The sequence below is a fragment of the Arvicanthis niloticus genome, chromosome 1 (genome assembly GCF_011762505.2).
Source record: "Arvicanthis niloticus isolate mArvNil1 chromosome 1, mArvNil1.pat.X, whole genome shotgun sequence".
Taxonomy (NCBI): domain Eukaryota; kingdom Metazoa; phylum Chordata; class Mammalia; order Rodentia; family Muridae; genus Arvicanthis; species Arvicanthis niloticus.
In genome coordinates, this window is record NC_047658.1 from 68,474,771 (window position 1) to 68,491,351 (window position 16,581).

The 16,581-nt window shown below is 44.2% G+C and overlaps 1 protein-coding gene and 1 long non-coding RNA gene across 6 annotated transcripts in view; one reads left to right on the forward strand and one right to left on the reverse strand.

The window, feature by feature from the left end:
• The window catches only part of Uvrag (UV radiation resistance associated), a 251,710-nt gene that overhangs the window by 197,262 nt on the left and 37,867 nt on the right, over nucleotides 1-16,581 (reverse strand). For all 5 annotated transcript variants that reach the window (XM_076938617.1, XM_076938594.1, XM_076938584.1 and 2 more), the window contains 2 exons: nucleotides 10,325-10,486; nucleotides 1,281-1,355 (listed from right to left, as the gene is read on the reverse strand). In XM_076938617.1, coding sequence (XP_076794732.1) covers nucleotides 1,281-1,355; nucleotides 10,325-10,486 — 237 coding nt within the window. The remainder of the gene's footprint in view (nucleotides 1-1,280; nucleotides 1,356-10,324; nucleotides 10,487-16,581) is intronic.
• LOC143443721 (uncharacterized) lies at nucleotides 7,233-8,545 on the forward strand. Its single transcript, XR_013112941.1, has 2 exons — nucleotides 7,233-7,304; nucleotides 7,650-8,545. It is a non-coding gene; the product is annotated as an uncharacterized LOC143443721 (long non-coding RNA).

Genomic DNA, 16,581 nt, shown 5'->3' on the forward strand with positions numbered 1-16,581 from the left:
CTCATGGGACCAGTACAGGCCAATCTTGAATTCTGGGGCCGTGGCGATCCTCCTGCCTTAGCCAGGCAGCTGGAAGAGAGGTGTGTGCCTGCACCCGGCCCTCCTTCACCACTGTGCTCTCAGCACTGAACACAGAGGCCAACCCTGGGCAGGCACTCAGCAAACCTTGGGATGGCAGACAGGACAGGAGTGTGGCATCCATAACAGAGATTATAAAAACGGGATTTCTGAGCAAAAGCAGCAATGTGAGGACTTTACAAAGGGGGAGCTGTTTTGGTTTGGTTAGTGGGTTTGGTTTGGTTTTTGGTAAAACTCGTCAGAGTGGGGAAAGCAGACTCGGACACGTAACTAACATCTCAGCCGCTCTCCAGACCCTGTGGAGTGCACCCTCCCAATCACTGCTGGCTTGTGGTGAGCATTAACTGGGATAAAGACGATAAGGCCCCACCACAGGGATGCTCACAGAAGGCCCTTCCTAAGAATGGCCTCTGCCTCTCCTTCCTCCCTTCACCTTTAGATGCAGAGACAGCAATGACTACGAAAGAACTTCAATTTCAGTTTCTGTCTTTCTCTCTTTTGAGGCAGGATCTCACTGTGTACATCAGGCTGATCTGGAACTCTCTATGTAGACCAGGCTAGCCTCAAACTCACAAGGATTCACCTGCCTCTGCTTCCCACTTGCTGGGACTAATGACGTGCGCAACTATGTCCAGCATAAGTTAGGTTTCTTGGGTTTAGTGAGAATGAGAAATACAACTGAACACTTCCATTACATTCTTCCATTTAGATAAGAGCCACCTTGCCTATTTTGGGGGAGGGCAGGAATGGGCACTAAGACCTGGGCTTCCAGCATGGTGAACAACATCCTGGCCATTTCTCATCTTGAGACAGGGCCTAACAAGGCTTCCTAGGCTGGCCCTGAACTCACTCTGAACCTGGGCAGGATCTGACCTTGTAATCCTCCTGCTACACACAGCCTTCTAAGTGGCTAGGATTGCAAGCCTATGCCACCACACCCAGCTCACCACTCTCTTAATCCCCAAGGATTAAGAGAAAATAGCTAGCTCAGGATTTAGAACGGACTTCTCAGAGGGCTTGTGTGTCCTGTGAAACTCATTCTCACTTCAAAAGGCATTCCTCCAAGCCACCCGGACAGCAGGCTTACAGCGACACTCACAACATGCTTCTTTCTGTTTGCTCAACTCCTCTCTGAGTCTGGCTTCCCAGGTGCATGGCACCTGCACTGACCAAAACTCAGAACATTCAGAGACTCCTCTTACCTTGTGTTCAAACGGAGCACCATAGTAGCCATCATTCAGCCCAAAAATGATTTCATTTTGGTTGCGGGCATGGATCTAAAAAAAGAGGAAAACACACTATTAGTTGATCTTATTTCAGAGGCCAGAGCATGACAGCTGTAACCTTGCACATTTCCATGCCAACAAACAGGCTGCCTCTATCTAAACAAAAGGGCAGCAAAGAAATCAGGTCTCAAAGGCCAGTGAGTAACGGGAGAATCCATCCAGCTTTAGTCAAAAGCCTCACAAACACCACGTGAGACTACTGGAGCCGTTAGTGATTGTCACCAACACTTGTGATGAAACAGTTACAAAGGACAGGGGATAGTGGCAAACCACACATTCTCTGATTCAGTTTAAAAAATAAATTTAAAAACTCTACAACTGCTTTAAAATGACATCAGATTAGCTTTGACTTCCTGGTCTTTTTGCGATCAACTGTCTGATGCTGCAGTCAGTGTGCCCCAGACCCAGCCACACCTGCAAGGTCTGAAGAATACAACTTAAAAGGATTAAAGAACAGGGACTGGAGGTGACTCAGGGCTTAAGAGCACTGGCTGCTCTTCCAGAGGACCTGGGTTCCATTACCACAACCCAGGTAAGGTGACTATAGCTCTAGTCCCAGAGACTCCAGCCTCCTTCTGCCCTCCATGAGCACAATACACACATATGTACAGACACGCAACAGTCAAAACACCCATACAATAAAATACCATAAAATAAAAATAAATCTTTTTTATAAAGAGTAAAGAAGTAGTGAGACACAGTGGCACAGACCTGTAATCCTGACTCCGAGGGAGGGGGGCAAAGGCAGGAATATCATAAGTTTAAGGCCAGTCCTTGCTTCATAGTGAGACCCTGTCTCCAAAAACACATGGGGGGGTAGGGTGGGGAAGGAATAAGAACTGAGATCTATATAATACTCAACTATGAAATGAATGCCCAGATTTATTTCTTTCATCAGAAAGAATTGTGGTAAAAAACAAAACCAAAAAAGGACCTACCTTTGAAATGAAGAATTAAAGTGAAAGGTTACAAAAACCATGGGCTTCCCATGAGGACTGCCTCATAGAGAGACCAAGCAGCCAGTGCCATCCATCCGTAGACAGCCCCTGTGAGCGCGGGCCTCTACCTGCCTCCGTCCATGAATCACACACTTCCCGTTTACCTGGTTGCTTACTGCACCAATCTCAGCAACAGCAAAGATGGTTCTATAATCACTAATGTGTAGTGACCACCATAAATGAAGCAAGAAGTTTTCTGCTTCACAGGGAAAATATGTCAAAAACCAGTTTCAAGATTAGATGAATTAGATTAGAAACTTTAGAAATACATGTACCTGAGAAAGAAGACTAAAATTATGCTCATCAAAATGTTAGCAACTGGCCCAAGATCAACTTTCTAAGTTGAAAGGAAAATATGAATATGAATGCCACGAAAAAAGAGGAGAGAAAGTGGAGGAAATACATCTACAGGAAGCACGTGGCGGGCAAAGCTGGCACTGAGTCAGCTCACGAAAGTTAGATACGGGCAACACCAAGGGCAGCCGCCTTTGCAGCCAGGTGCCCAGCATGCTTCCAACCTTGCAGCCAATCACCTTCCGCTGCACACGCTTTAGTTAGTTCCCACCTCAGTGAGGTGGAGAAGCTCCCTGCTCTGCCCTTCAGAGTGTCAGAAAGACAGAAGGACATAGCTGCATGGGAAACTGTCTAGAGAAGTGAGACCAAAAAAAACCAACCAACCAAACAAACAAACAAAAAAACCCACCTGTCTAGTGATGTATTCGAGATCAGGGAATATAAATCTCAGAGCAATCTCTGCTTTTGACTAATAAAAAATCCACTGAATAAAACAGGCTATTGAATAGAGCACACATTACAGAGCTCTTAGATCATGGAGAGATGTGTCCAATTCTTCCTCTTTGATCCACCCAGCTGTGCTGGGATGATCACATGAAAAAACAGACAAGGACTACGTTTACTAATTATTAGTAATTAGTAATCACCGCTCTATCCACAAAGCTGTACTTCCAGACCTTTATAGAAACACCACACCTCATAAGGCGCAGTGCAGTCAAGATGCCTAAAGAACATAATAGGAGCCAAGGATCAAGGAAAAGCCCAAGGCTAACTAACCACTGTGTTACCTTCAACAAGTCACTTGCTGTCTCTGTGCTTCTGTTTTCTCCTAATAAACTTGAAACAATAAAGATAATCAATGCATTCAAACACTATTGTAAGGTTAGTAAACTGAAAGTCACTAGTGACGGGTCAGTAGAGAAAAAAAGATAAAAAACACCAGGCACAGAACACAGCAGGCTTGCTGTAGACCTACCCACAGCTAAAGGATTAGTAATGACTGTGGACAACTCTATACCAATGTATGTAAAGCCTCAGATGAAACAGACAACTTTCAAAAAAATTCCATCAGCACTCACTGAGGAAGCCCCGCATCGGAGACAGTAAATCCCACTTCAAAACTCCCCACAAAGAAATCTTAACACCAAGATGGTTCCATTGAAAAATTCTGTCAAATGTTTGTAGAACAGTAAGAAATCTATAACAACTCCAAAAAAGCAGAAACAGGCATGCTGCAGCCCATATGAGACCAACCTGACCTGTGCCAGACCAGTGGACACAGTTAGGAAAAGGTCAAGTAAGTCTGGGGAGTGAGGTATTGTTTTCTTTAATGAAGTATTAACAAATCAAATCTGTCAGTATATAAAAGCCCAACATGTGTATGATATAAAACTTTAAATATGCATGTAAAGGAGAATGTACTGTAATTAAGTAGGATTTGTGTCAGAATTTAACCCAAAGTAACAAAGTCAACACTACTTAAAACTAGAACTGCTCAGTAAATTAAGAGCAAAAAGAAACTTCTTTAACCTGGTAATATTATACTTTATACTAAAAGGCTGAATAATCTGTTATTATACTTAATACTGAAAGGCTGAATAATCTGATAATATTATACTTAAAACTGAAAGGCTGGATAATGTGATAATATTATACTTAATAGTAAAAAAGGCTGAATAATCTGATAATATTATACTTAATACTGAAAGGCTGAATAATCTGATAATATACTTAATAGCCAAAGCTGAATGCTTCTCTTTAAGATAAGGCAGGAAAAAAAAAGAAAAACAAGAATTTGCCCCCCCCCCCATTAATTTTTACTGAACAATATACTGGAGGTAGTGGCAATAAAATAAGACTCCCTCAAAAGATGCAAAGAAAGACGTACATTTTAAGATGGGTATTATGGTATAAATGTGAAATGATCCTGTCAGAGGCTCGGGTATTTGAACACTTGGTCCCCAGATGGTGATGCTGATAGTTGAGCCTGGGAAACCTTAACAAAATGGAGCCTGCTAGAGGAAGTAAGTCACTAGGGCTGGGTCTTGAGGTTTGGAGAGGGGGACATTTCCAATTCGCCTCCCTTTGATTCCTGACTGATCTGCAGTGTGTATAACTGCAAATGAACATGCAAGTGTACGCAGGCCAGAGGTCAGCATCAGGTGCTTTCCTCAGTCTTTCTCCACATGATGACTTTTTTTGAGGCAGGGTCTTTCACAAGACTCGGAGCTCACCTGTTCAGACAGGCTGGCTGACCAGTCAATCCCAGGGACCCCTGTGTCTTAGCATCCTAGCACCGCCTTACAGATTGGCACTAGAGGTGTGGCTTTTACATAGGTCTGCAGAGTCAATTCAGGTCCTCACGCTTGTGCAGCAAGGACCTGGCCAACTGAGCCACCTCTAAAACAGCATCGATTTAAATGTGCATAAAAAGATGGAAATACATAGCTAGAAATCTAATATGTGAGACCTGTAGGCTGAAAACTACAAAATCCTAGTGAATGAAAAAGCTTTTCATAAATGAACAGATACATCATGCTTAGAGAATGAAAGACTCAATAGTCTCCAAACTTGCTTTGATTTAATACCTATCAAAATACCATTAAAAAAATCTATAGAAGACAAAAAGAACTTACAGTAGCCAAAATAATTTTGGCTGTGTTTTCATTTTTATAAAGTTAATGTTTTGACTGATAGTTTAGAACCAAAAAAGTATGAAAAAAAGAACAAGCCAGGGACCCAGGGGACCCAAACCCAGGGCATACTATAAAACTACTGCAGTCAAGACAGACACACACATCAGTGAGTCGGAGTCCAGAAACACGACTCAAACAAATGATGGTCAACAACTGCTCTTCAACAATGATGCCAAAAAAAAAAAAAAAAAAAAGGGTAGGAGAATGCGTATGAGTCAGGGGGGAGCTGCTTGTGGGAAAGGGGAACCAACAAGAGGGGTTAGGGGGCAACAGAGGAGGGGTGATAAAAACAGCACAAAAAGAAAGGTGTGGTGCGTACAAATGCACTGTAATGTGACCCACCACTGTGGATGACTTACAATGTAATTATAGAAAAAACTAACACAAGAATCCTAAAGATTGAATAGAGACATAGTAGCCTTTACAACAAAGTACAAAGCCATTATTCATTCATCTGCAGAACAATGGCCCTTGTATTTTTATAAATGTTAACTCAAAATGAATACCTGCAAGCCAGGCACAGTGACACACACCTGTAACCTCAGCGCCTGGGAGTTGGAGACAGGTGGATCAGGAGTTCAAGTCTAGCCTCGACTACACAGAACAAGCTCAAGGCCACCCTAGTCTACATGAGACTTTGTTTTAATAAACAAAATTAAAAAATAACAACACAGAGGCTGGACAAATGGCTGAGCAGTTAAGAGTAAGTACTCTCTTACAGAGGCATCCAACAGGCACACATGGTGCATATACATTATGCAAACAAAATATTTATACACAGAAAATAAATAAATAAAAGGTTTTTTTTAAAGAAAATGAAGACAGCAAAAAGTATCTGGAAAACACCTATTTTATAAAGAACTAATGTATCTACAATATATAAGGAGTATTTTACATAGTACGTGTGTGTGTGTGTCTGTGTGTCTGTGTGTGTGTGAACCTGGAAGCCCATGCCTGACTCCAGTATCTTCTTTCTGGAACTCTTGACCTTATATATTGAGGCAAGGTCTCTTGCTGAATCCAGGACTTGCCTTTCTGCTAGTCTGGCAGGCAGCTTGCTCAAGAAATGCTAACCTCTGTCTCCCACACACAAGCCACTATGCACACCAGGGTTGTAGTGAATTCTTGAAATCCAAACTCTAACCTACACATCTGTAAACAAGTGCTTTAAGCTCTCTCACTAGCCTTTATATAAAGAACATTTACAAGTCAGTAACTAAAAATTTAAACAACCTAGTAAAGAATAAACAAATGCTATAAACAAACACCACACACACACACATTCACATGATGGGAGGGGCAGGCATGGGGGAGATGGGGAAGATTGGTTGGACTCATTAGGGAAATCTGAATTAATATTACAATAAAATACTACTTTTTGCTTGTTTGTTTTTGAAACAGGGTTTCTCTGTGTAGCCCTGGCTGTTCTGGAACTCACTCTGTAGACCAAGTTGGCCTTGAACTCAGAGATTCTCAAGAGTGCCTCTGCCTCCCAAGTGCTAGGATTAAAAGCGTGTGCCATCGGTACTTGGCAAAATGCCACTTTATACCCTTAAAATGGCTCAAGCTTAAAAGACTCACAATAAAAAGAACAACAAACATCCATAAAGGTAAGAAACAAGCAGAAATGCTGCACACCAGGGCTGGGCCTGGAGCCTTTACATTCAGTTTGGAAAACCACCTACAGTTATTTACAAATTTCAACATACACTTATCCAAAGAGCAGACAATTGCATCTTGGGTATTTACCCAAGAGAAATGACAACAAATACCAACACAAAGGCCCATAGTTAATCATTCCCAGCAGCTTTATTGGTAGTTACTCAACTCTACTTACATGGTTCACTGAACTGTCCACTTTTATACTGGACTGCCAGACTGCTGAGGATGGAGCTACACTCTGAGACCCTGATGAACTGATCGTGCGCACTTTATACCTCAACAAGCCTAAGGTAAAACCCAACACATCTGAAGCCCTCCCTCCCTGACTCTGGGGCTGGTGTGAATACTTCTTCCACATGCTTTCTAACTCTATTTAAATAGACGTCTTCAACTCTCTGGGTCCTTAACGTTGAGAACAAGAACTGGTAGAAAGCACAGACCACTCAATGAACCTGATCTCATCATGGCAGTCTACCCAGATTTCTCTTTCTCTATAGCTCTGTGGGTCCACTACTCTAGTGTGTGCTGTGGCCTCTATTTCAGAGACAAGGCTGGGTTCAGCCTGCTGATAACTTTCTGGTTGGCTTAAAACACAATTTTTCTGTGCTCTGCCACCCATATGCTTCCCTGTATAGCCAACTTTCTAAGAAGACTCCTGACTGCCGACTCTGAAATTAGCTCATGACACATGAGCACAGGATGGTATTTCCAGAGCACCACCACTACAGGCATGCGTGAGTTAGGAGGCAGGGTGAAGGCCATCTTCACAGCCAGAGCTCCCTGCAAGCCTGGAGTCATGCCACAACCAGGTTAAGAAGCACCACGTCCATGAGACAGACACTCACAGATGGCAGACTAACAAGTACCCAGTGTGTGCCCCGGCCAACCAGAGAGGGAAGAAAAGATCCAAACTGAATGTCACTATCTGACAAGTGTTAATTCGGCACCTCTAAGGGCTGGGTACCAAAAAGCACATGCTGAGTCATGCTCAGAATACTCCTAAGAGGTACTAAAGCACATGCTGAGTCATGTCAGAACACTCCTAAGAGGTACTAAAGCACATGCTGAGTCATGTCAGAACACTCCTAAGAGGACTCCTAAAAAGACCAGCAGTAAAATACAAACAAAAATGAAAGCGTTAAAGAGATGAAGCCATTTTAGGAGACTAGAAGTTCGCAAAGGAAGGAAAAGTGATGTTAAAGGCACAGCTCTGGTCACGACAGAACGACACAAAGTGAAGATCCGGCAAAACATGGCTTCACACGTGTGTGGAACCCTGAAGAGATGAACCCAAAGGAGCAGAGAGAATCGTGATCTGCTGGGCCTGGAAGCAGTTAAGGAATGGGTGTTTAATCAAAAAACTAAGTTTCCGTTACAAAGTTTGAGTGCTCCATTGTGGGACTAGGACATTGTGCAGCTCAGTGGGAGAGAAGTTCCAGCTTGCACAAGACCCTGGGTTTCATCTCAGGCACATCATCATCATCAAAAGTAAATAATCAAATAAAAATAAAAGTATGGTAAACACGCTGAATGTGGCGATTTTTCAATCTGAAAAAAATCAGATTTAAATTGTTCCTTTTAAAAGAAGTATCAGAATGTACATACTAAACAAATATTACCAAAATATTAAGTATGTTTATAAACAACCTACAGCTAACATCTTAGGGTAACTTTTAACAGTAGAAGAAACAAGACTGCCAACGCGGAGCAGAGGGCCTCTGTGGCACAGCACAAGGGGGTATTCTGATGTTGGATGGACAGATCTGGACCTAAATCTTAGCTTCACCCTACTAAGTGGTCTTCAGTACTTTCTTAAACTCTCTCAAGCTTCAATTTTCCCAAGGGAAAAAGAAGGGCAAAAAAAAAAAAAAAAAATCAGCCTTTGCAAAGTAGCTCTAAACATTAATTATAGTAACTTCTATGTGGGACAGTAAATAGATTTTGCTTCATGTACAGTTCTAACAGACTTCCGACACATTCTGGAGCGATTAGAAAGGATGGTGGGGTGACCACTGAGCTCAGCCAGGAGAGAATAAAAGTAAGGGACATCAACCACAGGGCAGAAAGGCAGCAACAGACCCAGTACAAAAGGCACATCTGTCATCTCTGGACTCAAGGTAAAAGCAGCTCTTCCCACTCTTGGGTGACCCAACCCTACTGGGGGAAAGAAAGGGAGATGTTTCATGGCGGTACTTTGTTTCAACTTAATGTTCACAATCAAGGGGAGAATATCCAAGGAGGCCAAAGAAGCACAAGGAAAGTGTATCCTCAGACACACACACAGAGACACGTGCACACAACACAGACATGCACACTAGGGTGCTTCTGAGTTTCTAAAGTTTTTTTTTTCTTTAATCCTTTTTTACAGTCCAGTCTTCATCTCCCATACCTCCTCCCCTCCCCCACCCTCCCCACCCTCCCAGACCTCCCCACTCCCTGGGGCCTAAAGTCTCTCAACAGTTACCTGCATCTTCTCTCACTGAGGCCAGACCAGGCAGTCCTCTGCTTTACATGTGTTGGGGGCCTCATATCAGCTGCTATATGCCGCCTGGTTGGTAGCCCAGTATCTGGGCGATCTCAGGGATCCATGTCAGTTAAGATTGCTGGTCTTCCCATGGGGTTGCCCTCCTCCTCAGCTTCTTCCAGCTTTTCCTGAATTTAACCACAGGGGTCTCCAGCTTCCATCCATTGGTTGGGTGCTAGTGTCTACATCTGACCCTTTCAGCTGCTTGTTGGGCCTCTCAGAGGGCAGCCATGCTAGGCTCCTATCTGCAAGCACTGAATTTCTAAAGTTAAAGATCCTTTGTGTTTGTTTCTGTTACCTGGGTCTTACTCTAGCCCAGGATGTCCTGAAACTCACCATGTTCACCCAAGACTGGCGTCAAACTTACTGAAATCCTCTCAGCCTCCCTGTGCTAGGATCCCAGGTGTAAGCCACCACAACTAGCTAAGAGCTTTTTTGTCTCAAATGTAGCAGAGGAAGTAACTTGAGTAAACACAGTATCATAAACCTATTTTGTTGCTGACCTGGATCTGTAGCAAGGCTCTACTAGCTGGGAAATCTCAGTAGACCAGACAGAACTCCAATTTAAGGCAATCCACCTGCCCGTTCCTTCCAAGTGCTGGGATTATAGGCACGTGTCACCAAGCCTGGAAAGTTATCTTTTTTTTTCCCTTGTACTAACTTATTTTTTTACTTTTTTCTTTTCTACTAACATCTATCATAACTGAAACCATAGAGAAGTATCAACAGAGCTAGGCAGGTTAATTTGTAGAGGACAACCGCTTGAAACATCCCTCTGAAAATTACCTGTTGACCCAAGTACTTCAGCCCATCCAAGTGGACTCTCCACTCTATCAGCAGCTGGTAGGCCTCCTCCTTTCCGCCCCAGACCTTCACCACAAAGCAGGACACAGACGTGTCCAGACGGTCTGGCAGTATTCCAAAGTCAAGACTCCTCCACGTTGGATTCTGTTGATGGAAATTAAAACATACTTTAGGAAGACTCTTAACTTCTTTACAAGAATTCCCATTAGACAGTAGATCATTTTGTTTTCATACTAGAAGAGAGGCTGATGAGATGGCTCAGTGGATAAGAGCACTGGCAGCTCTTTTGGAGGACCCAAGTTTGATCACCAGCACTCACAAGGCAGCTCTACCTCCAGTTCCAAGAGACCTGTGCCTCTTGTGGCCTCTGCAATCACCAGGCACACAAATGGTTTGCAGACATACATGCAGACAAAACACCCGCATACTTAAAAAAGTGAAATAAAAAAGAAAGACCAGAGCTGGCAGGGCCACTCAGTGGGTAAGAGCATTTGCCACCAAGCCTGACAAACTGAGTTCAATGGCTAGAAGCACATGACAGAAGAGAGCCAACTCCTGCAAGCTGTCCTCTGACATCCACATGCACCTGGCATGCTCATACCCCCTACTCCCTGACATACACAGAAGAAATCCTGTTGTAAAGACAAAGGGTATCATAGCAGAAGTGGGGTGATGACACCCCAGGATTAATCTGCTTATTAGAAGCACTTATGCTGACCCTCACTGACATGGCTTCATACATACTTTCACTCACATATTCAAGAAAATACATAATTACTAACAGCCAACACAGATTAACACACGGACACACAACTGGTCATCGTGCAGAGAATGAGAACACGTGCTGTGCTCTGCTCTAGCCGGGACAGCTGCACAACATCCCTACCTCCAAGGCTCAGGGATTACAAAGATGAAGGGGTGGAGAGATTGTTCGACAGCTGCAGTCAAACAGTATTTGCCAAGCATGTCAGAACCACTGCACACAAGCACTCACTGTGGCAGTGACTGCGCACCCGCACCCAGGGCTTCACAAGATCAAGCTATGGGGCGAGGATGGGGGCGCACTCATTGAGTTCCACCCCAAGCTGAGTTAGGCAGCTGGCAATTGATAGCTGCTGGGGTTCGGAGAATGAGTTTTCTTCAGGGACAGGGAAGGAACTGGAGGAGCAGTAAGGGGATAGGAGGTGATCAAACCACATTACACTCAATAAGGGTGGGCAATAGCATATAAGCAATGCCCCCAAAGGACCTCCAACTAAATCTCCATTTAAAATAGTCCTATCACTGGAGATGTAACCGACAGTAGAGTGATTGCCTGGCAAGTGCAAGGCCTTGGGTGCCATCCCCAGTACCATAAACAGAAAACTTACACTGGAACAGTGCAAAGTCCAGTGACAGAATTATGCTAAAGGTTACACAGCAGCACAGAACAAACAAGAAACTCTAAGAAGCAGGGAAGATGCCCGAGAGCACGGGAGCTTGGCTTCAAAGGCACAAATAGAATTTCCGCAGGTTAAACTTGGCAATTCCAGGCATTCAGAATGTGTGAGGCAACAAGTGTGAACAGGGGCCTAAGAACAACTAACTGCCCAGCTGGAGAGGTGGGCAAAGGAAGGCTCACAGGCTGTGCAGCTGGGTGAGGTGCCCAAACCCCTCTGAGTGCCACCTGGCTTCCCTAACTAGGAAGTACTCGCCATCACCTGTGTAAGCTCATGACGTCTTGCCAGGTAATGGTGCTTCAGTTTTTATACCTGAAGATCCTGAGACAGTGGGCCGTGGAATTTAGACATGTAGCCTAGTCATACACTTTCTACTGCACTGCCTTCTCCTCTCTTCGATGACAGAGGGAGTTAGCTGATTCTCCCTGCCATTCCACACCTGTGGTCGGGGCTGACCGATGCTCATTCATCCATCCTAACCCACTGTCTAATGATAACCTCTCTGCAGAGCTCAGTGGGCAGCCAGCGATTGTTGAGACACTGTGCTCAAATACCTCAAACCAGTTACCCCTGCCAACCGGTCGGTAAAATGCAAACAAGACACAAAAGAGAATGGACATGACAGCAAATGTTAAAACCAGTGTAAGATGAAAGCGACCTTCACAGATCAGCCAGGAAGGAACTGATCATCCACAATTACCTCTGGGCCAACTCTAGTTCTGAAGCCTGAGACTAGGCTCCCCCCTGCTTCCCCCTGCTCCCCCTGCTCCTCTCTGCCCCACCCCACGCCCCCACTCAGTCTTACTCTGAGCTTTGTACTTGGGTTTACAAAGACAACAGCAAAAATGAGGAAGGAACGTGTAACAGGACACATAAGGGTACCTCCTAGTTTACCTATTCTAGAAATGCCAGGGAAAAAAACAACTTTTGAACCTATCAGCCTAACTCAAGTTTTGAATGAGGAAGCTGAGGCCTCTGGGGACTCCCTAGTTACCTAGTCACTGACAGGCCTGCCTCGCCTGCCAACTGTCATGCTCTCCTGCAGACCCTTTGTAAGGCTGGGGGGCCTTCCTGACACTCTTCCCCTCCTAGTACCCTGGGACACAACAAGGATTCCAATATTTACTGAATAAACAATACATTATACTCCAGGTACTGTACTAAAGAAGTCCTAATCATCTGGAGGTAAAGAATCTTATAGTGGAAAGCAGAAATTAAGATTGCTTTAGAAATGGTGTCTGATGTGCATGTTTTCTAAATGTCGATTAAAAACAGGTTGGTATAACTATCCCTAAAAAAGAAGAGCACCCTGAGCTGTGGTGTCTAATGTCCTTACGGTAGGTAGCATTCCTTCTAGGCTCCACCCCACAGTTACCTGGCAACAACCAAAAAGGGTCTGTTTCTCTCCCCTTCCCCCTCCTCCTTCCCCCTCTGTCTCCCCCCACTTGTTCCTGGCCCCAGGGTATCTGTTTCTTTGTCTCTACCCCCCACCCTCCCTCTCCCTCTCCTCCCTCTTCCTCTCCCTCTCCCTCTCCCTCTCTCTTTTGCTCTTTCTCTCTCTCTCTGCCCCCCTTCCCTCCCTCCCTCTCTTTCTCTGCCTCTACTCCCTTCTCAACCCCCCTTCCCATGGTCCCAAATAAACTCTATTCTATACTATACCTGTCGTCATATGGCTGGAACCTCAGGGGGAAGGGATGCCTCAGCACAGGCCCACCTCACAAAACATATCCTACAAAACATATCCTGGCTCTTTTTATAAAACACAACATATACGCTCTTGGGAAACTGCAAGTGAGTGACTCTCCCAGCACCACACAGCACCAGGCTTTCCTTGTCTGCCATCCCTCCTCAAAGGCAGAGGTTTCTCCAGTGTGTTTAACTTAATGGTTACAGTTCCTGGCATCCTGGGTGCCAGGTCCCTACCAGCAATGTGTGTACACGTTTTGCCTTAACTTTATAACTCCAGAGCCTGTGTGAATCAGGTAGCATGACTGCTTCATCCGAGGAGAAACTCATGCTTAGGAGACATTAAGAAACTGCTTATCATATATGTGGTTACAGTTTATGGAGCTGGCAGTCAAAGTTTACAGCTGACTCCAAAGGCATGGAAGTTGTAGAAAACTTGCTTTAAAAACAAAACCACATCTTACATATCCTGGGCTAGCCTTAAATTCCCTGTGTAGCCAAGGATGACTTAGAATTCCTAAACTTCCTAAGTTCTAGGATTGCAGGCAAGCACCACCACGACCAGTTTTATACAGTGCTAGAGACCAGACTCAGAATAAAGCATCTAGCAGCTTCCTGCATCTCCGGCCCTAGATAACTGTGCTCCAGGACACCATTCAAGGTCAGAGCTATGTCTGTGGCTTTATGCTGCAGCCACTGAAATCCAGCTTGGTATAGTAACTAATGTTCTTCATAAACTGCAGTTCTTGAGACGTTAAATAACTCTCCCTTGTGAAAAGAATGGAAGTGAGAGAGGAAGAGAGGCTCCCGGCCCAGCAGCTGAAAGCACCTGCTGTACAGACAGGAGTTCAGACTCCCTGGAACAAGAAGGGTGGCCTACGTGTATGCCTCTGATTCCAGCTCCAAGGGATCTGACCCTCTCTTCTGACCTCCACACATGAGGGAGGCCCCAGACTGACACACACAAGTACACACTCAGGTAGACAAATATGTGCATGTAAAACCATTTAAAAGTTTGGGAAGAAGGAGACTATATAAAGGTGACATGGACATGAATTCACAAACTAATGTTTCACTTCACTGAGATTCAACAGACCAGCAACTGCATATGTCTTTGAATAATGGAAATAGGGGGAAAAAATGAAAAGCTACCAAATTACATCAAACAAATGCCATAAACCTAAAGTTTCAGGCCAGTCATGGGGCTCATGCCTGTAATCCTAGTACTCATTAGAGTAAGGTATCAAGGCTGAGGCAAAAAGAATATTCAAGGCCAACCTGAGTTACATAAGACTTAAAGTCTAAAATCCTTGCATTAGGTTTGTTTATTCTTAATTTAGCTAGCATGTTCTTCCACTAGTCTAAAGTGAGATCATCCGAACGACCAGTCAACACTCAGAAAAGTGTTCAACCAGAACAATCTATGAAGTACAAACTGAAGTCACAATGATGCCACAGTCCCACCAGAATGACTGCAATAGACATCAAGTTTGGGCTAGGATCTGGAACAACCCAAGAGCCTCCAACTGTTGTGAGGAACAGAGCTGGTACAGAAACCTCTGCAACTTTTTTGGCAAATGTCTTCTACAGCTGAGCAGAAAAGCCCATTACTGACACTCTGCATAAGCACACACACTCACAGACACACTAACACAGTAACACACACTTACACACCACACAGGCATACAGACAGACATAGTAACACAGACACACACACTAACATAGACACACCAACAGACACATAAATACATACTCACAAACACATACAGACACACTAACACACGCACACACAGGCACAGAAAGGCATTCTTCTGTTGTCAGAGGGGATGTTCTTTCAAATCAGTGAATTACTACATGCACCAACAGAGTCTCCCAAATATGTAGAACAAAATAGTATTTGCCACTTGAGGGTCAAGCTGGGCAGAGGTACTTTGCTGTGGAAAACCAGGAAAGAGGAGCTTGCTGGTCTTTGGGGGTGGGGGGGGAGCGCTTAGTGAGTGGAAAGAGACACAGGAGAAAATAATTGTGCTCCATTCCTCTTCTGTTTGTTTGTTTAGGGGGGGATTGTTTGTATGTTTGAGACAGGATTTTTCTGTGTAGCTCTGGCTATCCTAGAACTCAATACGTAGATCACACTGGCCTGGAACTCACAGAGATCCACCTGCCTCTGCTGCCCATTTGTTGCTATTAAAGGTGTCCACCGCCACACCCTGCTCTACTTCTTTTATTGTTTATTTCTGTTTTTCAAAACAACATCTCACTGTGTCTCAGAGTGGCCTTGAACACAGAGATTTACCTGCATCTGCCTCCCCAAGTGCCAGAATTTAAAGTAGTGCACCACCACACCTGGCATAAAAGAATAAAATGGGTTTTGTTTTGTTTGGGGTTTTTTTTTTGGGGGGGGGGGGCAGTGTTTTGAGGGTATTTTTTTTTTTTTTTTTGAGATTTTTAAACGGGAAGAAAAGGTGACATCTTCACCGTCTACCTCGATGTCAGTCAAAAGCCTCAGAGGTGGGCAGTGGCTCACACAGCATGAAAGGCAGCCACTTAACTCCCTACAAGATCACAACAAACATGTGCTCTAGAATAAAAAACAGCATCATTCCAGATCCTCACCAACCATGCAACAAAGTGTTAAGAAAAAGCATGAAATAACTACTCTCCTCCAAAGAGAAAAAGAAAGGGACACTAAGATGCCGCTGAGGGTCCATGCTACATGGTCAGGAGGGTGGTATACAGAATATCCTCCAGTGTATCATCCTTAGCTAAGAGCCACTCTTGGAAGAACCAGGGCTCATTTCATATGAAGACAGACTGGCCTGGGTGCCTTTATGGGCTGCTACACTGACACAGTAGCGTGCTGACAATCTTCTCCCCAGACTATTCTCTATGAGCTTACAAAGCATGTGCCAGTATACGAGGAAGAATTCTCAAGTTGGTACATACAGACACAGCCTGCCACCTATTAATAGTTACTGCCCAATATTTTTTATTATTATTTATTTTATTTATATGAGTACACATTAGCTGTCTTTAGACACACCAGAAGAGAGCATCGGATCCCATTACAGATGGTTGTGAGCCACCATGTGGTTGCTGGGAATTGAACTCAGG